The 22,992-nt window shown below is 43.2% G+C and overlaps 1 protein-coding gene across 5 annotated transcripts in view; it reads left to right on the top strand.

Annotated features, from left to right (window-relative positions):
• The window catches only part of LOC137421656 (transmembrane protease serine 6-like), a 112,366-nt gene that overhangs the window by 34,956 nt on the left and 54,418 nt on the right, over positions 1 to 22,992 (top strand). For all 5 annotated transcript variants that reach the window (XM_068107918.2, XM_068107917.2, XM_068107916.2 and 2 more), the window contains exons 3-7: positions 2,076 to 2,227; positions 2,639 to 2,706; positions 8,595 to 8,764; positions 8,880 to 8,909; positions 20,143 to 20,359. In XM_068107918.2, the coding sequence (XP_067964019.2) occupies positions 2,076 to 2,227; positions 2,639 to 2,706; positions 8,595 to 8,764; positions 8,880 to 8,909; positions 20,143 to 20,359 (637 nt within the window). The remainder of the gene's footprint in view (positions 1 to 2,075; positions 2,228 to 2,638; positions 2,707 to 8,594; positions 8,765 to 8,879; positions 8,910 to 20,142; positions 20,360 to 22,992) is intronic.

Raw genomic sequence — 22,992 nt, 5'->3', positions numbered from 1 at the left:
CCTGTTTTTTATTTTTCAAAAAGCATGAGGATAACAAAGGTAAACGCAGGTTGGATTGTAATCGTGCACACCACAGTGGGTGTGTCGACTGTTGAGAAATGGGAGCCGAAAAAAACACCGTTGGAGGAAGGAGGGTGGGATAGGTGAGTGAAGTCGACTTGACAAATGATAACTTGTTGCAGTTGGGCTATCAATCTCTTATCTCTGAAGATGGCTACAAAAAAACGTCTGTGCGGTCGCTAGATTGTCCCGGCGATTAGTGGGGGTGTCATCCTCATTGCGGCTCTTGCTGTGATGATCTGGTAATCAATCGGTATGTGTTGGTTATACAACAGAGATGTTGAAGATTCATATTTGAAGGTTCACTAAGGCTTTCTATGAAATATCCTTCGAGCACTTTTGAAGTTTTCACTGCTTCGGTGCTTTGCTCCAACGCAATTTCTCCATTAGAGGCTAATGGTCTTTTTTATGCAAGACTTCATGCCAGTCATAAACGTCTCATAGATGACTGGCGAATTATGTAGCATCTGCAAGATAACAAAAAGGTTTTTTTGTCCTTAAGATTGTCTTAACATCCCGAGGCTATATCTTCTCCATAAAATGAAAACAATGTATCTAAACACCGGTCATTGTCAATTTCCTTTTCCTTGTATTTCATGCAATGAGAAGAGGTTGCAAATCTCTGAGGGTATTTCCCCTTTCCTATGCACTAAGTTGCAGTTAGACTGTGGCTACCTCCGCCATCGAAGGTGGATGGAGGCTATGTTTTCACCCCTGTCTGTCTGTGAACAAGATATCTCAAAAAGTTGTGGACGGATTCGGACGACATTTGGCGGAGAGGTAGCGCATGTGACAAGGACTAAATGATTCGATGTTGGTGAAGATCCGGATTCGGATCCGGCCAGTAGAATTTTTTAAGTGCTTCTTCACCATTGCGAGATTGGGCCAAAAACGATACATAACAGGATATCTCAAAAAGTTGTGGATGGATTTGGACGAAACTTGGTGGACCGGTTGGGTGTCTGACAAGACTCAATTGATTCCATTTTTGTGAAGATCTGAATATTGATTCAGATACGAGAGTTATTATTTTTAAAAAGTGATTCTACACCATTGAGAGATCAGGTGAAAAGCAATATATAACATGATATTTAAAAAGGTTGTGGACGAGTTTTGACTAAACTTAGTGGACGAGTTCGTTAGGTGACAAGAACAAGGTGATTAGATTTTGGTTCAGGTCCAAATCCAGATCAGGCCTATCCCTGGGATACAAAACGTAAACTGTTCAGCCTGGCACAGGTATGCTCTCAACTGAGTGCCGTTCTTGTTTTCAATGGAATGGATTGCATTGGAAAAAAAACTTTTCTTTCTTTAACTGTAATTCCAAGGTTTTGCCCCAAACTGGAGCTGGACTACAGACTTGTCAATAAGAACCACCTTTCGAGGCCATTTTTCCCCGTGGAGCAGGGGTTGGCCTTTTTTGGGTACCTTGGTCCCTTTTTTGAAGCAATGTTTTATGGCCGGATGCCCTTCCTGCCGCCAACTCTGTTAGTCGCCTCTTGCGACACACAGGGAATTACCAGTGAGCTGGTACTCAATTTGCCGACCTCAGAGGGATGACAGGCTGAGTTAACCCCCCTGGCGTTAATTCAGCGATCGACCGGGATTCAAGCCCATGGTCCTAGGATCCCAAGCTGGCACCCTAACCGCTAGGCCAATAAACCCAGGATCCTAGGATCCCAAGCCGGCACCCTAATCGCTAGGCCAATAAACCCAGGATCCTAGGATCCCAAGCCGGCACCCTAATCGCTAGGCCAATAAACCCAGGATCCTAGGATCCCAAGCCGGCACCCTAATCGCTAGGCCAATAAACCCAGGATCCTAGGATCCCAAGCCGGCACCCTAATCGCTAGGCCAATAAACCCAGGATCCTAGGATCCCAAGCCGGCACCCTAACCGCTAGGCCAATACCAGACTTGTCAATACTGTACATAATTTATTTTATTTGATGCAGTATTAAATGCACGTTTCCTTCTGTGATAAATCTATGTACCAACTGACTCCCTTTTCGGCAGTGTCCACACCGAGTACCTTGGATAAGAATGCTTCCGAACAATTGAGGTACCTACGTTGTTCCTTTAGCATCACCAACAAACTATTTCAGCCCGAATTGTTGAACTCAACTTCACCTGCTTTCACCACCCTGGCCCAAAACCTCAGCACGCAGGTACTCTTTTTGCATTTTAGTTATTCTCTTTATATTTGACTGTTCCCTGCACACCTCGCTTGAGGAATGGGTCCACGTTTGCACTGTATTGCTGCATTTCTAGTCAAAGGATAATTTCCTTTTTATTCACTGTTGCTTTTGTGTTGTAACATGACACTACCAGTTGTCATTCAGTATTTGTGTAGTGCCATGTGACTTGGCAAATAATTTGCTCAAGGGACTCAATGAAAATTTACCCCAGCATAGTTATATTTACCTTTCGATGAAGCTCACTACAGCTTTTAATGTCTGTTATGAGTATGATGTCATGTGTTGAGCAATTGTAAAAATGACCTTTTATGACTTTTGCCTCCCGACGAATGATCTTTTATTAGAAATTATTGCATCAACTATATGTAATTGTGTGTGCAGCTGAGACGTGCTTACGGACTCTCAACATTGGACCAGCTGAAGCCCAACATCCAAGTTCTTTCATTTCGGTAAGGCTACATATAATAAATCATTGCATAACTTCAGACCTTACATACAAAATCTCTTAGTACTGGTAGTAAAGTTGATCATTCAAGCATGGACATTATTCAGTTAGAATATCAGGCCAGGAATAAAAATACATACCTTGGATTTATTGTTTTTTCTTTTTTGGCATGATAGCCTCGATGTATGCACACTCACCTCTGAGCTGTCTATCCTGGGTTTCAATGTCGACCCAGTTATAAAGTGCCGTCCTGGTATTTCACAGCCATGACTAAGCATCAATTTGTTGTTCCATCCCTCGATGGGCGTTAAACTGGTGTGCCGTCTGCCAGCATTATTTGGTGGACGTTAAAGATCCCACGGTGTCCTTCACAAAGAGTCGACCTAACGGTCACTGCAACCTGGGCAAATAATAGTTTTGTGGTCACTCATTGAGTATCTTGTCATCCAGGATTGTAACCCTAGCCAAGAAACTGCTTTGGCAGAACTGATACTCTGTATAGAGTATTGTATATGGTTATGATGAAAGTACTTCCCTTGTAAAAGGCAATTAAAAGAGAAACCACCAATATGCTTTGGAAGGTGTATTACAATTGGATTGGACTTCCTTTTCAGTCAGATGTGTGTTTTCCAGAAATGAAGTCATGTCTTATAACACATCAGTGGGCCTTGTTTAATGAGCCTGTGCTGCCTCTTTGCAACTTGTTTACAGCAATTTCACAAAATGACAATCCTCTGACATTTGCAGTAACCCTTGATACACAAAATTTGGCTTTTGGGTACATTTTGTAAATTCTTAAAGTGGGTAAACCTGCAGAGCCAAATAGGCCGAGAGCTGGTCAGAATTTAATCATAAACTCGTGCCCGAAAGGTTTGATGTGTTATATTACCTTGACATCCAACAAAACCCATTTCTTGAGTTGCGCATTTCCGGCGTTTGGAAGTGGCAGACCCTCAAAAAGACCCTCAAACCCCTATTTTGGAAATATTTGCACGCGAGGCTGATTATTATTTCATAACATCCACATTGGACACTAAATACAAAATATATGCGTAGGAAATGAAAATCACCAGCATTTGCATATAAGAAGGACCCTGATTAGGGTCCACGAAGGGTATTAATCAGAAATTTGAGGCCGAGAATTTATTTTTATTGCAACCTGCTCCATTCTAATGGTATGAAACAAAAATGCAGCGTAAGAAAATTTCTGATCCGGCACTTTTTTGGATGAGAATGCCCCTTATGCCTGAAGGGATCAGAAATCACACTTGTAGCACTCAACTACCTGCAGAAGTAAAAGTTTGGGGCACATATCGAGAAAAACTGTTCTTCAAGATTTCATATTTATGAATTTGAAAATTTGAACGGATATGAAGCCACGTTTTCCTAAAAGAAAAGTGCTGCAAACCCAAGACAGACCAGTGCGCTGCTACACCGAGGACAGACTGCAGGGCATGGCTTAACCGAGGACAGACATGTGCTGCAGAGCCGATGACAAAAGTCCCCTGACAAAAAAACAAACAAAATGAAATGCATGAAGAAAAATAATTTTTATAATGTCATTCAACGAATTATTAGTCAATTAATTAATGTCATTCATTGAATTACTGCGTCGGAGTGGCGACCCATCAAGGATCGTGTCCAATAGCCTAGGAAACTGCTTCGGCAGCCCGATGCATCTGAAGATGCAAAAGGAGTGGTCTTCTGGTCTTCTTCAATGAATTATCCAAACAAACCAGATCTCCATTTTCTATGTCCACATCACTATCCATGTGATAGTCGTCATCGTTCATGAAAACCTTGTGCGGAACATCATCCTTATCTTCGGAGTCCTCAACATCGTTTTGGAACCGTTGAAGGTACAACTGTGCCTAAAGGGAAAGAAAAAGTAATCTATCTATAATTCCAGTAATCTCTGTACGTCTGTACGTCTGTACGTTTGTCTGTGACCGCTGTTTCTCGACAACTACCGGTCCGATATACTTGAAACTTGCCAGGTATATTGCTGGGGACCCGAGGATGTGCCTTTTCAAGGTTTGAAATTAATCGGACAAGTACTTACCGAGCTATGGCGATTTAGCCGTTCGCCGTTCGCTTTGCCGTTGCGAATGGACCAAACCATTCATGTAAATAGAGGGGGGGGGGGGGGTTCTGTGGTCGTTCGCTTTGGCTTTGCGAATGGACCAAACCATTCATGTAAATAGAGGGGGGGGTTCTGTGGTCGTTCGCTTTGGCTTTGCGAATGGACCAAACCATTCATGTAAATAGAGGGGGGGGGGTTCTGTGGTCGTTGCGAATGGACCAAACCATTCACATCGAATCATCGAATCACATCGAATGGACCAAACCGTTCGCTTTGGACCAAACCATTGCATGTAAATAGAGGGGGGGGGGGGGTTCTGTGGTCGTTGCGAATGGACCAAACCATTTCATGTAAATAGAGGGGGGGGGGATATAATTTTAGATATATATATAGTACGGGCATTGGCAAGGAACGGGCACCCACGTACGGGCAATGCCCTAGTTCATTAATAAAACGCAGAAATTCTACATACGTGATTAGTTGCAATCAGCTGAGAACAAATTGCACGGGAGAATGTACCTGAGCCGTATCTTCTTCTTTGCACCGTACAACTTGCATGTATCGACCATTCCTGTAGTGTCTCAATTGTCTCATCACTCAGTGGTCCCAATGCTAGTAATTTGAATGAATGGATGTTCCGTTCATTCTGTGTAACATTGTTGTGTGGTCGTTTCTTTCTCTTATGGAAATGATACAACCAGCAGCCAGGTGGCGGCACACGAAACACCACCTTCTTCTGGTTGTGCTGCTTTTGTCTTTTTTCTCGGCATTTGATGCACTTGTTTGAATTGCAATTTTATTTTTGCTGCAAACAATATAATTTCCCAAAATAAATTTCCTCGATCCATTTTATTTTCCAGGAATTCCAGCCAAAGAATTCAATATTTTCAAGATCTGAACAGATCTTCCCCTACTAAATCGACCATTCCCTGCAACTTTTGTTTTATTACAATTTCTCGAATTAGACCTCCATATCGGCTATCTTTTAAATTAGTGAACACAGGAATTGTGTCAGTTTTTCCTGTGGGTACATAAATCAGTTGCACTTGCCCTATGGGTGATCTTGTTCCAAGTGTCCAACACGTTCTTATGGCAAAAGACCACTGCCTCGATTGCTTCCGAAAATATAAAGAATAATCCATGTTACGTATATGAAGCAAAAACATGCGTACTGCTGATGTGTGTGTGTGTATATATATATATATATATATATATATATGCTGTATATACAATAAGTTGTTGTTATATAACTCAGATAATTTCAATTGCATCACTGCACCCCCTAACAGTTCCCCTAACTTGGAGGAATCTAACAAAAGTTTCACATGCACAACTTCAGGGTGCCCTTGTTGGAACCCATCTGTGGATCGGTCCCATCGGCCGATGGGTCTGACCCGTTTGCGGATCCGCAGATGGGTCGCCCATCGGCCGATGGGCGACCCATCTGTGGATGCACGAGAAATGACAATGCAGACCCATCGGCCGATGGGTGTTGTTCACCTTGAAGGAATGTGTATGCATCAATGGTGGATGAGTATGTTTATTTGAACCTAAAAATAAGCAATTGATGTCATAAATGTTTATAAAGCAGTCCGTGACATGTGGTTTGTTGTGCACTGAGGGCCTCATAGAATCACATAATGCGTTATTGTGTTTATATAATTGACAATGCGCCGATTACGAAGCCGCACCTTCATCTTTAGCTTTGGGGTGATTAAGGCATGCCAGGAATTGCTATATAAACAATGGAGAGCGTTTTTAAATGGAGCGACATTATCTTAAACAAACCACATGTCACGGACTGCTTTATAAACATTTATGACATCAATTGCTTATTTTTAGGTTCAAATAAACATACTCATCCACCATTGATGCATACACATTCCTTCAAGGTGAACAACACATCCGCAGATGGCGCAGACCCATCGGCCGATGGGTCTGCATTGTCATTTCTCGTGCATCCACAGATGGGTCGCCCATCGGCCGATGGGCGACCCATCTGCGGATCCGCAAACGGGTCAGACCCATCGGCCGATGGGACCGATCCACAGATGGGTTCCAACACCCTCATTAATCCCTGACAGTTTCAGCTTCCTTGGTCAAATCCAATCCTCTGGGAGGAGTAGATGATACATTTGTGTTTGTGTGTATACATACATACGTGCGTACATACATACATGCATACATACATACACATACACGATACACACACATATATGTAGCATATACATGGCAAGTTGAAGGCGACAAAAAACGGGTTGATAGGAATCAAAAGCAGGGTTTTAACCCTTTGTGTGTTGTGGTTGCAGATTTGCAACGTGATTAAAAAAAAAAATTGTACACCGCTCCTGTCCTATACCATTTCCAGGCGCTGCATGACGTCATCGCCGGCAATGAAGGGGGCCGGCGATGACGCGCACTGAAAGGAGTACTCAGTTTTCACTCTGGTTGTTTTCTTGTTTTCTTTCTTGGAGGATGTTTTTTATTTATTTGGCATGGGGGTGGTGTACTTTGAATGTATTTGTACTTGTTTTAATTTTAGTTATTCGTCTAACTTGATGTCAAAGTTGTGTTTTTTGCAAATACCACTTGAAATTCACAGCCCGATGAAAAAAAATGAAGCAAAAGGGAAGTATGCGGCGGTAAAGATTGCAGCACGCAAAGCACACGTGATAAAAACACTATTCGAGATGTTGTCATTGATACAAAATGCACCAAAATACTGAGATCGTCGTTTATTGACAAGGTGGACTTGCAGATGTACAAAACACAACTCAAATGTATAAATACTGTGACTCAACTCGATGATCGTGAAGCACCACATGAGCTGTGATCAATTAAACTGACATGGCTAAGACCTGACAGATGAGTCACTTCATGTAATTGTGCTCAGCCATGCATTACCTGCAGCCTTTATTGGCCTTTCTGATGCGATCTCTTGGTGGATCAAAGTTGTGACATGGGGTTTTACAACGGAAGTTCGTTTTTCATGTGAGGAGAGCAGGCACGGTGACCTCATTTGACAATTTGAATGTTTTTTTTGACAAATTTTAAATGCGCCATGTAAGTTGTAGGCATACCTTTCGAAGTATGTTACTAGTGGGCCCGATGTTCCATCCAGGCCATGAGGTGTAAAGACCTATTAAGCTGCTCTATGCACGTTAACATGGTGTGTGTTTAAAAAAAAAAAGGGGAATTCTTCTGGATTCTTTGTTGTTAGTTATCCTAATCAACTCAGGAGACCATGACGATCATTTTGGTGTGTCACATTCCACATGAGCTCCAGTAGAACTCCACAAAAACATGCCACACACACACACACACACACACACACACACACACACACACACACACACACACACACACACACACACACACACACAAACACACACACACACACACACACACACACACACATCTCGTTTTTTCATTTCTGTTCCTTACAATTCTATCCCTCTCTTTCACACACACACACACACACACACACACACACACACACACACACACACACCACACACACACACACACACACACACACACACACACACACACACGCTTTCATACATACACACATTCCCTCAGTGATATATAGATTTTAAGTAGTTATAAGGTATCCTTGATTTTTGTATTTTTAAAGGTGCAATAAGTATGATTAATCATGGAATGTGGACCAAATAAATCCATATAATTATTATCATTAAATTATTATTATGTAATAATTCTCAAGTATTTGGGTACATACATGGGTTCTTTATTTTCAAACACAGACCTGTCTTAAAAATCGTGTTTTTTTGTGTGTATTTTTGCAGCAATGGCAGTGTGGTCACCGACACCTTACAGTCATTTACATTATCACCAAGAAAGAACTACACTCAGCTGGATCTACAAAACACCATTTTGTCAATAATGCAAAACAGGAGTTTGCTGCAAATGGTTGCACTGCCAGAAATCGACCCAAACTCCATCTCCATTATTAGCTGTGAGCTATTTTCTTCACATACTATTTCCTTTCATATCACCATGCAGGGCTTTGGGATTTTGAACAATTTTCTTCCTTTTTTGACACTGACTATTTGAATGTCATGTTCACGTAGATGGGGATGGAAATGAAGACCACAACTTTGGTAAGAATATTTTCCTTCCCAAGCCGAGCGAGCAACCTTATGGTCTCACAAATTTCAAAAGAGCTGTGTACAAAATAATTTGAGTGTACATAAAATTTTATGTACGTACGTATGTACGTACATTTTTATGTATGTATGTTATGTACGTACAGTCACGTGAAAAAGTAGGTACACCCCATGTAAAGTTTTGACTTTTTCAACATATTTCAACATACAGCTATTTGATCTTCATTTCAACAATATTGATAGATAAAGGTGATTTAATATAACAAATATCATGAAACATTTACATTTTGTAGTCCATTGTATAATTTAAATAAACATAAATGCAAATTTCGCATGTGGAAAAAGTAAGTACACCCTTGGCTCTAATAGGTGGTATTGCCCCCTTTGGCAGAAACAACCTCAAGTAGGTGATTCTTATAACTGTCCAATAGTCTCTGACATTGACTGGGAGAAATTTTAGCCCACTCCTCCATGCAGAATTCTTTCAGCTGTGCGATGTTTGAGGGGTTTCTTGCATGCACAGCTCGTTACAAACCCCCCCACAACATCTCGATGGGATTTAGATCTGGGCTTTGACCTGACCATTCCAAAACCCTCCATTTCTTTCTTTTCAGCCATTCCTTGGTAGATTTACTGGTATGTTTCGGGTCATTGTCATGTTGCAAGGTCCACCTTCAGTTGAGCTTCAACTTTCCGACAGATGGCCTCACATTATCCTCAAGCACCCTCTGGTACAATGAAGAATTCATAGTGGATTCTATGATGGTGAGCTGCCCAGGCCCTGATGCAGCAAAGCTGCCCCAAACCATAATATTTCCACCACCATGCTTTACAGTTGGTATCAGGTTCTTGTGATCAAATGCTGTCTTTGGTTTTCGCCAAACATGTCTTCTGGAACTGTGGCCAAATAGCTCGACCTTTGACTCATCTGTCCAGAGCACATTGTTCCAGAAGTGCTGGTCTTTGCCTAGGTGTTCATTGGCAAACTTTAGTCTTGCTCTGATGTTCTTTCTGGACAGCAAAGGTTTCCTCCTGGCACACCTCCCATGTAGATCAAATTTGTGCAGCCTCTTTCTAATGGTAGACTCGTGCACTTTGACATCAACAGTGGCAAGATCTACCTGTAGGTCCCGTGATGACATTCTGGCGTTCTTAGAGACGTCTTTCAGCATCTTGCGGTCTGCTCTCGGGCTGAACTTGCTGGGGCAGCCTGGCCTGAACAAGTTGGCAGTTGTTTGGAATCTTCTCCACTTGTAGATGATCTTCCGGACAGTCGAATGATTGATTTCAAATTGTTTGGAGATCTTTTTAAATCCCTTCCCAGACTCGTAGGCATCTATAACCTTCTTTCTGAAGGCCTCAGAGAGCTATTTTGATGTCGGCATGGTGACGCCGCACACTTCAACAACAAAGAGCAAACCAATCTAAATGTCTGAGGTTTAAATAAGACAGGTTCCTCCAAGATCCTCTCTAACGATGTTCTCATCATTTGCACCTGAGCTGGTGCACCTGATTCTAATTTTAGGTATTTGAAGTAGTAATAAATGGAGGGGTGTACTTACTTTTTCCACATGAGAAATTTGCATTTATGTTTATTTAAATTATACAATGGACTACAAAATGTAAATGTTTCATGATATTTGTTATATTATATCACCTTTATCTATCAATATTGTTGAAATGAAGATCAAATAGCCATATGTTGAAATATGTTGAAAAAGTCAAAACTTTACATGGGGTGTACTTACTTTTTCACGTGACTGTATGTACGTACATTTTATGTACTGCAAGAGTACATAAAATGAAACGTGAAGTTTGCCAGCTCATGTATAAAACAAACATAATGTGATGCATTTGTGATGACGAGATGAAAAGTGGCAACACCTCCAAATATCTATAGCTATACATTTGTCAAAAAATGATTATATAAAACACCAGTTACATGTGTGTGTGCATGTGTGTGCGTGTGCGTGTGTGTGTGTGTATGTGTGTGTGTGTATGTGTATGTGTATGTATATCCGTGTGTGTGTGTGTACGTGTGTGTGTGTGTGTGTGTGTGTGTGTGTGTGTGTGTGTGTGTGTATCAGGGCTCAGGCCCCTTTCCCCACTCCAGGAATAAGCTCCTAGACTAGAGGAACCCGGACTGCTCACAAGAGGTTTTTTTTTATAGATAATGAAACATGCATGGAAGGAGTCAGCGCATAAGCCAGTAGCGCCCAAGGATGCAATGGTAATCAGGACGGAAAAGCAAGTAATGTCTTAAACTGTAACAGTATACAACATTGAGGCTTCAAAAATGCACACAGACTCCTTGAAAAGCCACACCAGCCGTTGGGTTTATATATCTTCTCAGGAAAAAGAAAACTCACAGCCCCCACCTCAAGCTATCCTGTGGGTTTTCAAAAAGTTTGAGGCTACTCCCTTTCCCAGACACACCTATTCCTGTTTTCTATAAAAAGTGAGAGAGGCAGGATAAGACCCAGCTATAAACAGCTTTGAAGATAATGGTAATGGAAAGTGCAATGGAAAGAAATGTTTGTTTCAGGCCGTTTAGCCTCGGTCACAAGAGGCTGTCAACATGTATATTTTCAAAACTCAGTTTTGCCTAGTGGCTTGTGAAAATGCCATGCAGTGCAATGCTGCCATCTAGGGGATCGGATATTTGACTATGAAATCCTCCACAAACTCTCCCCTTTGATAATAAACATCTTACAGAAGAGATTCATTATCACCCTTTGTCCCCCTAGCGATTCCATAGAAGTATTTTTCCTTTATTCCCGATTACCTTATACCCCATGTAGGTAAGTGAAGAACCCCTATCTCCGTCAAGGGAACTCACTCGTGCAATGGGGTAGGACCAGGCCCCCCTTCCATGAAGCTGGGTCGGTGAATCACAAACGAAAGCCAAATACCTCAATGCTCCCCCTCTTCTTATAATCTGGGTAGACCTAGAGAAGGAAAGAGAGAGTGAGATACTGAAAAACTGTAAAAGTGTAAGACTGTAAAATGCAGTTTAAGAGAGATATATATAAACGATTATTTCATAGCATATACAATTAATTAAAATAAGTAGATATTGGCTTTTACCATATGATTTTGAGGCTATTTAAAAGGATTACAGAGAAATGAAGGCAAAAATCATTTGAATACATGAATACAATGTGGGTGGACCAAAGTCTCCCGTACAGAAAACAAATGCCAGAAGCAATCAGAAACCCATTACTCCACGGGTTTTCTTTAAAACAAATCTCAGGTTAATAGCAGGCGTCTGCCTTTACTAAAAGTGAAGTGTTAGCAAAGCTCTGGGTTGTACACGGCAGTGAAATACATTGAGGTGCGGTGGCGATCATCGCCTTTATTAAAAACCCAAGACGCCCTTTCCCGAGGCTTTCCCCTTTAGGGTTTGCGCAATGGGTAATCTTCAAGTTCGCTCTTCCGAAACACGCATGGGGTACTGGGCTTAAAGTTCGACATTACACAATTTTTTCCACTCACGTTCGCTTGAGCCGGACTCTTCAGCTTGCTCCAGAACTGTTCTCAGCTCACGCATGGTCTGTGTAATTAACTCTTTGATTCAATCCATTGTCTATTGTGCCGGCTGTGCCAGATTTAGCTAACTCAGGGTCAGGGGTAAGGGCAGGGTGGAGTGGAAAGAGGGCGGTGGCAGGTCTTGAACCCTCAAACCGTTCTCGTGCAGGGGTGAAGAGAGTGGCAGTCCACGTACGGTAATGCCTCGTGCCTCTTGGTTCCGGACCCCAGATCACCATGGGATGTTCCCCTGTACCTTCATTGCAAAACTTGCTGATACACACACGGATCAAAACTTCCCAGCATCCAATAACAACGATCGGGATTTAGGAGTCCCACGGCAATCTTCATTCAATGGCCTATCTTTGCTCCCCATCCTCCAAATTGGCATTTATCTCCCTCATCTTCTTGATGGCTGGTTGCACTCCCTGCATCATGTCTGCAAATCCAAATGTAACATCGACCTTCCACAATTTTGTAAACACCCCTTCTCCCCTCCCCCTTCTCCGCTAAAAGTAAGTCACATGCCACTCTGTTTTATATGATCATTTGTTCGCATCTCCACCCCATCATCTAACAATGCGTGATCTGCCAAACATTGACTCATTAGCCACACTCTATCCATTAGATAACTGTTTCTGCACCGTACCTGCCAATGGAAAGGAGAAACCCACTGCTTCTTCCTCATCCTGCTCCGATGCCGGCCTGGGCCGTTTCGTCCCTCCTTAGGCGACTTGGAGAGCGCAGGGCTCCCCCTGGCTCCCCATGTCGATGCCAGACTTTAACCTGCTCCATTGCCGACCTGCATCGTAAACATCATCATTGTAAACACAAACATTTGTAAACATGATTGTCAGTTTATCATTCTGCATCATTGCCATCCGTGCAATGTCGTCTCGTTCCTCCAACTCAAGCCTGAAGCACATAATCTTATATACACCTGCATTACTGGACCATCATATTTGAATATCTCAATAATCATTTAAAATGCAAAAATATTACCCATCCACATCACAGCTGGTAGTCAAATTCACCTGTGACACACTCATGCCGCAGTCAGTGCACACAGCTCCACCCACAATCACCAATGCTGTTGCTAGGTGACACTAATGATGAGAGCGCATCCCTTGTACATTACCATTTCACCTCGATGGTGTGCATGCGTGAATAAGTAGTCCGTGTTTTCCCTGCTCTCCACAATGACATACATTAGGCTCTTGACGAGAACGGAACACGCAACCAAGTATGTTGTTGCTATCCCTCTGGGTCACACACCACACCACCCAGAACCGCCCAACCGCACCCATCGGAAAGAGCCGTCCAGGTGCGCCATTCTCCCACTTCACACATTCGTACTCTCTAGGTACCCGCGCATGTGTACTCTCATCTCCACTATTTAGGTTCGTAGCGTATGATTACGCGTTGACTGCTTTTCAATCCCTCTCACTAGACATATACAAATTCCCCATATTGAACCCTACCGAAGCTGGTCGTTACATGATGAGCTATTTGGAGGACTTTCTGAATTGCCTTCTGGGAACTCTCGCATTGCATGCCAACACAGTGACACCACAGACTCAGTCACACACACACAAAGTGAGTGATATTGAACACCATAACGCCACGACACATCACGTGGTTCACAGCTCAACACGTCGCAGCCTCCCTTGGAGGAGCTGGATGCTCCAGCATGCCGCCTGATCTCTACTCGCATTGTTATTAAAACGAGACTAGGGAAACGTGCCCCGCACACCCATTTGGCCGTGATTTCTTGGACTCTCGACGGCTCTCCATCTATCTGTGCCCCGCGTCCAGTGCCATCAGCACAGGCACCCATTTACCTGCCATTTTCACACAGTGCAACAATGCCGTGCTTCTGCTATCCCACGAAGCACCAATCAGCTTCTTGACCACCACCATTCCCTAACTCATCAAATATTTACCATTGAAAATCCACAATCCCAGACACAAATGGCTTCATCTTGTAAATCTTAACATTGTTTTATTCCAACCAGCCGAAAATTCTTAAACCGAAGTCCACATCCGGTTGGAAACGCCGAAAATCTGTTTTTACCACCCCTTGCACGACCATAAATAAATGATATATTTAACGACACTATAATCTTAACGATCATCTTGCTCGACCTCCTCTTCTACAAGCAGAACTCAAACCTTCAGCTTAGTCAGCTTTGCCCGCCGGGCTGCAAGCTTCAACCTTATCAGCAGTACATGCCATAACACATGACCCAGTATGGGAGCTGTGGCCTTCAGAAACTCTAAACAAGCCAGGAAGCACTTTGAATTTTAAAACAAACCATTTTTCAGGTCACTTCAAACCGACTTTGTCAATTAACATTTCACTCCCCTACAATCCTCTTCATTGTAGACCCAGATTAATAGCTTTAGCCTGGAGGTTGTAGACATTCACTTCACGAATCCACATCCACCCACAGCAGGTGACCACAACAGGTGGCTCATCCACCTTCCACATATACCCTACAGGCGATGCCCAGACATGGATGGCAGTTGACAATTATGGCCGAACAACATATCATGATCTCAACAACGAACACATCGCACTCGAAGGTCATCTTGTCCACCCTCAGTTTAGAATGCACATGTTTACCTCAACTTCAATCTTACAGAGTAGAAATCTTAAACTGTCTCAAAATGTCTTGTCAGAAGGGGGGGGGGGGGAGTCTGGTCACAACCTTTTGATATGTCCTGCTCACAGACAGACACAGACAGACAGACAGGGGTCTAGTCTGGGTGTGACCCCCTGACCCCATTACAAACTGTCCTGGCCCCATGTTTTGCAGGCAGGGCGACCCAGCAATGTGTGACCCATCCCTCAGATAGACGTCAGGCTGGATGTCCCAATCACAACGAGCCGGCTCCGTGGAGCCAAATCAACGTTCTCGTTACTTATTCTCTAAAAGCAAGCTGCAATATCCAGCTCCAGTGCCTGGATCCGAACAGTCCTAGAGATAATTAACATCTCACATCATGAAACTCAGCAACACATGTCTCGCTCCATATTTTAGAGGAAGAAAAGTCTTAAATACAATCCTAATAATCGGATGAACAACCCCTTGGTTGTGCAGAATATGGCAATACAACAGTTGTGTGTTAATTTTCTTTCCTCCAAACACGAACTCCTCAGACACAAACACGAATTCAAACATTTTCGATGTGGAGTCTCCAACCCACGTGATCCCTCCAGCCAATCATTTACACTCCTTCCTCACCGGTGCACACATGCTTCCCCGCGTCGGTCAGCATGTGCACTGTTTGAACCTCCCACACACCTGTCTCATAAAGAGACACTTGCGCACGTTCGCACTTCCACACGATACCTCTCTCCAAGAGTACTTTGGTACGTAAGTTCTTGCAGCCCATCTACAAATTACGTATGCTTGCCGGCCAACAACGGCTCCGATTTGCCACGTTTCTATTTCCGTATCCTACTTGGAACTTCAAAAAGCCGATCACAACTTTATTTTGACAAGTCCAGCCAGCGATCGCTGCGTGCGCGTGAAATTATTTCAAAGCCACCACTCAGTGTCCGGGCAGGACAATGATCGCTCGCCCCCCGGTCCAAACACACAGCAACTAAATGGACGCGCTCCCCACTACAGGTGAATCATCCGTGCAAGACAACCAACAACCCTGCACAGATGATCCCTCACCGCACACCTGAATGCCGAGCATGGCGACGCCATGCAGTCTCTCCAAACTCAGCACCTATATCCAGAATTCACGCAGCACAAGGCTCCCAGCACAGTGTACACGTTATGTACACGTACCAGCGCCTCTCCCAACACAAACGCTCGATTGACCCTAACCACGTCGAAACCAACAGTCCGACTCCACACCAAGCAGACGGAAACGACCCCGCACTCCGTTCCTTGCGATTGCTGCATCGTTCCAATCAATTATTTCACCCAGCATGGATCTATCTGCGCCCCTTTGGGATTCAATTCACCCTTACTACATATCCAATCTGTTCACCACACCTCATACTATATATTCAACCCCCCCTCATATGGCTTCCCGAATCCTCCACACATCGAGGTGGCCACATCCCGATGCGTGGACATCCAAGCACATATTTACCTGGGCTCCTAGCATTTGACGCAACAGGGTTCTCTCTTCTTCTGCAGATACGAGCCAAATTCCTGCATTTTATCTCTACGTGCCATCTCGACACACCTGTTACTACGATACAATACAACAATACAACACCTGTTAAACAGCCATCGCGCTGACACTTCACACACTTCACACAGTAAAACACTGGATCCAATATGCAAATTAATGCAGTTCACGAAGACACCTTCACGCATGAGTACACACCAATGACCCCAAAATACAACATGTACAAGACCTCTTCACCTTCCATAAACAAATTGGTGAGCAGTATTTGCGGAACATTTTCCCCAGCCGCAAACCCCCACTTGGTGCACGTGGCACTCAATTATATCAGGCCATTCCTGGTTCCCAGACTTGGAGAGGCCTCCTCTGACTTCATGCCTCATTGGGACTTCATAGGGAGGGACCTCCTCCGTGTAGCACTGTCTTTGCTTGTGAACACTCCTCCATTCCCAAGTGCTGCTCACCTGGAACCCTTCCCCCCTTTGGCCTACAAAGTCTCTCTTTTAATTTTTGAGTGCCCGATCTGACTTAATCTCTTGTCCTAAAAGGGGTTAATTACCTATCGTGCTGCCGGCAGCATTTTCAAGGTTCCATCTCAACCTAGCCTTTTTGTCCCCCGTCGCACAGCGGAGCGAAAGGGGGACTATGGTTTTCCCCTCCGTCCGTGTGTCCGTCCGTCCGTGCGGGCGTGCATGTGTGCGTGCGTGTGTGCGGGCGTGCATGTGTGCGTGCGTAAGCGAAGGACCGCATTCGAATTTGGTGTGTGGGTGCAACCCACATCAAAATCCAAGATGGCCGCCGCCATGTATGTCTGATGCCATGTATGTCTGAACATTGTGAGCTGAATATCTTGAAAAATAAGCGAAGTACCAACTTATAATCTGGTGTGTGGGTGTATCTAGGCATAAGGAAGAACGCTATTTAAAATGGGGTCGCCACGTCAAAATCCAAGATGGCCGCCGCCATGTATGTCTGAAACTTGTGAGATGAATATCTTGAAAAATAAGCGAAGTACCAACTTCTAATTTTGTGTGTGGGTGTATCTCGGCCTAAGGAAGAAAGCTATTGAAAATTGGGTCGCCACGTCAAAATCCAAAATGGCCGACACCATATATATATCTGAACATTGTGAGCGAAATATCTTGAAAAATAAGCGAAGTCCCAACTTCTAATCTGGTGTGTGGGTGTATCTAGGCACAAGCAAGAAGGCTGTTTAAAATTGGGTCGCCACGTCAAAATCCAAGATGGCCACCACCATGTATGTCTGAACCTTGTGAGATGAATATCTTGAAAAATAAGCGAAGTACCAACTTCTAATCTGGTGTGTGGGTGTATCTAGGCATAAGGTAGAACGCTCTAGAAAATTGGGTCGCCACGTCAAAATCCAAGATGGCCGCCTCCATGTATGTCTGAACCTTGTGAGTGAAATATCATATCATAGCATGTTTTCTGCGTCTTCCACTTTGTCAACTCACATCACTTCGCCGACGGGGGACCAAGGCGTAACGCTTGTTCCCATTGATCTGGCCAATCTGTTAATTTTGCTTCCCCATGTCCATGCATTCTACTGCTCCATGCTTTTTTAACATATATGAAATCCCCTTCATAGATCCTGCGGCTGGCCCATCGTCCGGAAGGCTCGGGCCACCAGATGTTCCTTGTCTATTACCCATCTTTACTGGTCTTACTTCCCTTTCTTCGCAACCCGTGATGTTAAAAAGGGGGTGCCCCTTATCTGCCCCCCAACCCCTCACTGATATATGAACGGCGATACCCGTAGAGTGTTGCCGTTCCTCAGTTCCTCCAAGGAGAGTATCCCGACTTTCTCTCAAGTCGGCCTCCTTCTCCTTGGCCTTCAAGCAGGATGTTCGGGGCACGTATGTGAGTGTCCAGCCTTTCTCTAAAGACTGCATCTTTGAAACCCTCGCAATACGTCCACGCACAACACTCCCACCGGAGCTCCATGCATCCGAGTGTGGGCTGCTTCCCAGCCATCCTTATAAACACTCGCAACGCATCTGAGTGTCCAGGCCGTTAACCCAGCCTCTTGGAAACACTCCCCAGCACTCGGGCCCAAGCGATTTAAATCTTACCCCCTATCTATAACAAACCTCTGCACACAGTTCGTCCCCTTTACCTTTTTGGTTCAGGATCCATGCCGGAGATCAGCTGAGACAGGATATTTTACTCAACTGCAGCAGAAGATACCAATCTACCAAGAAAGTTCTCACCATTTACTGGGCGCCCGGAACCCTGCTGCCCTCGAGCAATGACCCCGTCTTTCCGCCCTCCGGTTGGATCCCATCCTTGTCGTCAATCTTGTCGGGGCTCAGGCCCCTTTCCCCACTCCAGGAATAAGCTCCTAAACGAACTCGGACTGTTGACAAGAGGTTTATTATCGATAATGAAACATGCATGGAAGGAGTCAGCGCATAAGCCAGTAGTGCCCAAGGATGCAACGGTAAGCAGGACGTATAAGCAAGTAACGTCTGAAACTGTAACAGTATACAACATTGAGGCTTCAAAAATGCACACAGACTCCTTGAAACGCCACATCAGCCATCGGGTTTAAATATCTTCTCAGGACAAAGAAAACTCAAAGCCCCCACCTCAAGCCATCCTGTGGGTTTTCCAAAGTTTGAGGCTACTCCCTTTCCCAGATGCAGATATTCCTGTTTTCTATACAAAGTGAGAGAGGCAGGATAAGACCCAGCTATAAACAGCTTTGAAGACAATGGTAATGGAAAGCGCAAAGGAAAGAAATGTTTGTTCAAGGCCGTTTAGCCTCGGTCACAAGAGTCTGTCAACATGTTTTTTTCAAAACTCAGTTTTGCCTAGTGGCTTGTGAAAATTCCATACAGTGCAATGCTGCCATCTAGGGGATAGGACATTTGACCATGAAATCCTCCACATGTGTGTAAGGTGATAAGACATTAATAAAATCAAGAAGTGCACGCATCAGACAATCCAGGCGCATGTCCTTTATTTTTGATGCTTAAGCCTGTTTGAGGGGTAAAACAGTGTGATAACAAATGCAGAGCTATGTAAGTGACTTATTGAACAATGGAATACTAATCTCTGTGAATGCTATTGTCCAGTCTTCTTGGCGGAAAAGATAAACAACGGATCGTGTCAATTAAAATTGACTATGTTTGCCACCGAGCGAAAGCAGGACGTGCATGCTTCTGACGTCTTGAACACAAACCCTTCTTCCAAGGCACTTTTGCTTCGAGGAAGGGTTAATACATGAAGGATCAGCAGCATGCACCTCATTTTCAAATGACGGCAACACTTAGTCTTAAAAACTTTCAGTTGATGAAATTTTTTCAGTTAATACAGTATAATATTTGTAAACTACGGTATTTCAAATTGTGTTTGATGTATATAAAGTGCATGATGTGAGGATTCTTTCTGGGTTTTTTTGAAGGGATGATGCCACTTTGTGCTAGTACCTAGGCTAAATTGCTTTGCTTTGGATTAGATGTGCAATTGGGACTATATGCATTCAGAGGAGCTGTGTAACTATCTGTCTTGCTTATTGCAGACTGTTTTCATCAAAAATGGCTAGTACCAGACAAGGACCCAACCCAGATAACTCTTCCCAACCAAACTCAATCCTGCTCCTGGCAGTTTTCTACTCTCTCTGAAATGCACATTTTCCTGGAGCTGCATGGTTCTGGGATGAACTCTGAGAAGAAATGCCTCAACACCATATCATTTTATGTCGATGTGATCCCCAGGAACAGCAGTCTCCACACACGGTCCGAGTCTTCCTCACATCTCGTGTTTACTTATTAAATTATGATTTTAAGATTGTTCCATGGATAATGAAGATATTTTCAAGATTCATACAGCTCCATGGATTTTATTGCTTTAGAGCTTTAGGACCCACGATTTTATGATGAAATTATTTAACTGTTCTTACTGGTTCAATTCACTGTGCTGTTGATTCTGGTAACCTGAGGGGAAGTCTAAGAACCTCTCTACCCAAGTGAAATTTGCACTGATATGAAAAATAAATGAAAACTGTTGATTTTTCAGAGGGGAATACATGTGCCACGAGTGCCCTGATAAATAAAGCTGATTGCCCCATCTGCATTTAGTTTGTGGATGTTAAGGATCCCGCAGTATCTTTCAGAAAGAGTTGGCCATTTGATTCCAGTATCCTTGCCAAATACTGTATCCTGCAGATTGATGTTAAAACAGATATAGATTAAAATTGATATTTTGTGCCTATATAAAGTCTACACACCCTTTAAAAATTTCTACCTTTTGTTGCCTTGTAGCAATAAATTAAAATGCATTAAATCAGATTTTTTACACCTTTATTTACACATCGTAACCCACAACTTCCAAGTGAAAAACAACTTCTATAAATTTCAAAAAATCAGTTAAAAATACAAAACTAGAATATTTAGGTTGGATGTGTCTGCCCTCCTGAGTTAATACTTGGTGGAGGCACCTTTGACAGCAATTACAGCTGTGAGTCTGTTGGGATAGGTCTCTACCAACTTTGCACACCTTGATTGGGCAATATTTGCCCATTATTCTGTCCAAAACTGTTCAAGCTCAGTCAAGTTGCATGGGGAGCGTTGAAGGACAGCAATCTTCAAGTAGTGCCACAGATTTTCGATTTGATTTAGGTTGGGGCTCTGACTGGGCCACTCAAGGACATTTATCTTATTGTTCCTTAGCCATTCCAGTTTAGCTTTGGCTTTGTGCTTCGGGTCGTTGTCATGCTGAAAGGTGAATGTCCGTCCCAATTTCAGCTTTCTTGTAGAGGGAGGCAGGTTTTCCTCTCGGATTTTTCTGTATTTTGCTCCATCCATTTTTCCTTCTATCCTGACAAGTGTCCTAGACCCTGCTGATGAGAAACATCCCTATAAAATGATGCTTCATCATAGGGATGGTGTTCTTTGGGTGATGTGCTGTGTAGTGTTTGCGCCAAATGTAACGTTTTGCATTTAGGCCGAAAAGTTCCATCTTGGTTTCGTCAGACCACAAAACTTTTTGCCACATGGCTTCAGAATTTCCAGAGTGTTTTTTTTTTGCACACATCAAACGGGACTCATGGTGGGATTTTTTGAGTAATAGTTTCCTTCTTGCCACCCTACCGTACAGGCCAAACTTGTGGAGTGCTTGGGACATTGTTGTCACATGCACATAGTGACCAATCTTTGCCATAAAGTCCTGTATCTCTTTCAAAGTTGCCATTGTCCTATTGGTGGCCTCTCTGATCAGTCTCCTCCTTGCTTGGTCATCCAGTGTGGAGGGACGGCCTGATCTAGGCAGGGTATTGGGGGTACCATTCATCTTCCACTTCTTAATGATTGTCTTGACTGTGCCCTAAGGGATATTCAAGGGCTTTGAAATATTTTTATACCCATCCCCTGATCTGTGCCTTTCCACAACTTTATCCCGGAGGTCTTTTGAAAGCTCCTTTGTGCTCATGGTTGAGTCTTTGCTATGAAATGCACTACCCAGCAGAGGAAACCTATAGGAACAGCTGATTTTATTCTGAAATAATCAAAATCACTACAATTTAACACAGATGAAGGCCAATTAACTTGGTGTGTGATTTTGAAGGTGATTGGTTACACCTGAGCTAATTTACAATTGCTATTATAAGGGGGGTGGACACTTATCCAACCAAGATATTCTAGTTTTGTATTTTTAATTAATTTTCTGAAATTTGTAGAATTTGTTTTTCAGTTGGAATTTGTGGGTTACGGTGTGTAAATAAAGGTGGAAAAAGTCTGATTAAATGCATTTTAATTGCAGGCTATAAGGAAACAAAAGGTGAACATTTTGAAAGGGGGCGTAGAGTTTCTATAGACACTGTATGTCTTAAAATTTGCATAACTTTGATGTTAAGAATGTGGTTAGTACATAGAGAACTAGAATGGCATTCAGTAGACATCAGTAGACATCTAACAACATCTGCCAGGTGAACAGTTTACATTTTGTATCCCAGAGTAGACCAGAAAATCACAATACAGAATCACATTTATTCAAAATCATCCGTCGACAACTTTTTGAGATATCCTGCTGTATATCGTTTTTGGTCATATCTCCCAATGGTGAAGAATCACTTTAAAGATTCTACTAGCCGGATCCAGATCCGGATCTTCACCAAAATTGAATCGATTCGTTCTTGTCACACACCGAACCTGTCCACCAAGTTTCGTCCAAATCTGTCCACAACATTTTGAGATATCCTGCTATGTATCGTTTTGGCCCTTTGTCCCAATGGTGAAGAATCACTTAAAAAATTCTACTAGCCGGATCCAAATCCGGATCTTCACCAAAATCTAATCATTTCGTGCTCGTCACATACACTACATCTGCCAAATTTCGTCCGAATCCATCCACAACTTTTTGAGATATCTTGTTC

The sequence above is a fragment of the Myxine glutinosa genome, chromosome 2, assembly GCF_964187855.1.
Source record: "Myxine glutinosa chromosome 2, kmMyxGlut1.1, whole genome shotgun sequence".
In the NCBI taxonomy this organism is placed as follows: Eukaryota; Metazoa; Chordata; class Myxini; order Myxiniformes; family Myxinidae; genus Myxine; species Myxine glutinosa.
The sequence above is the reverse complement of the archived record's forward strand: the minus strand, read 5'-3'. Positions and strand labels throughout refer to the sequence as shown.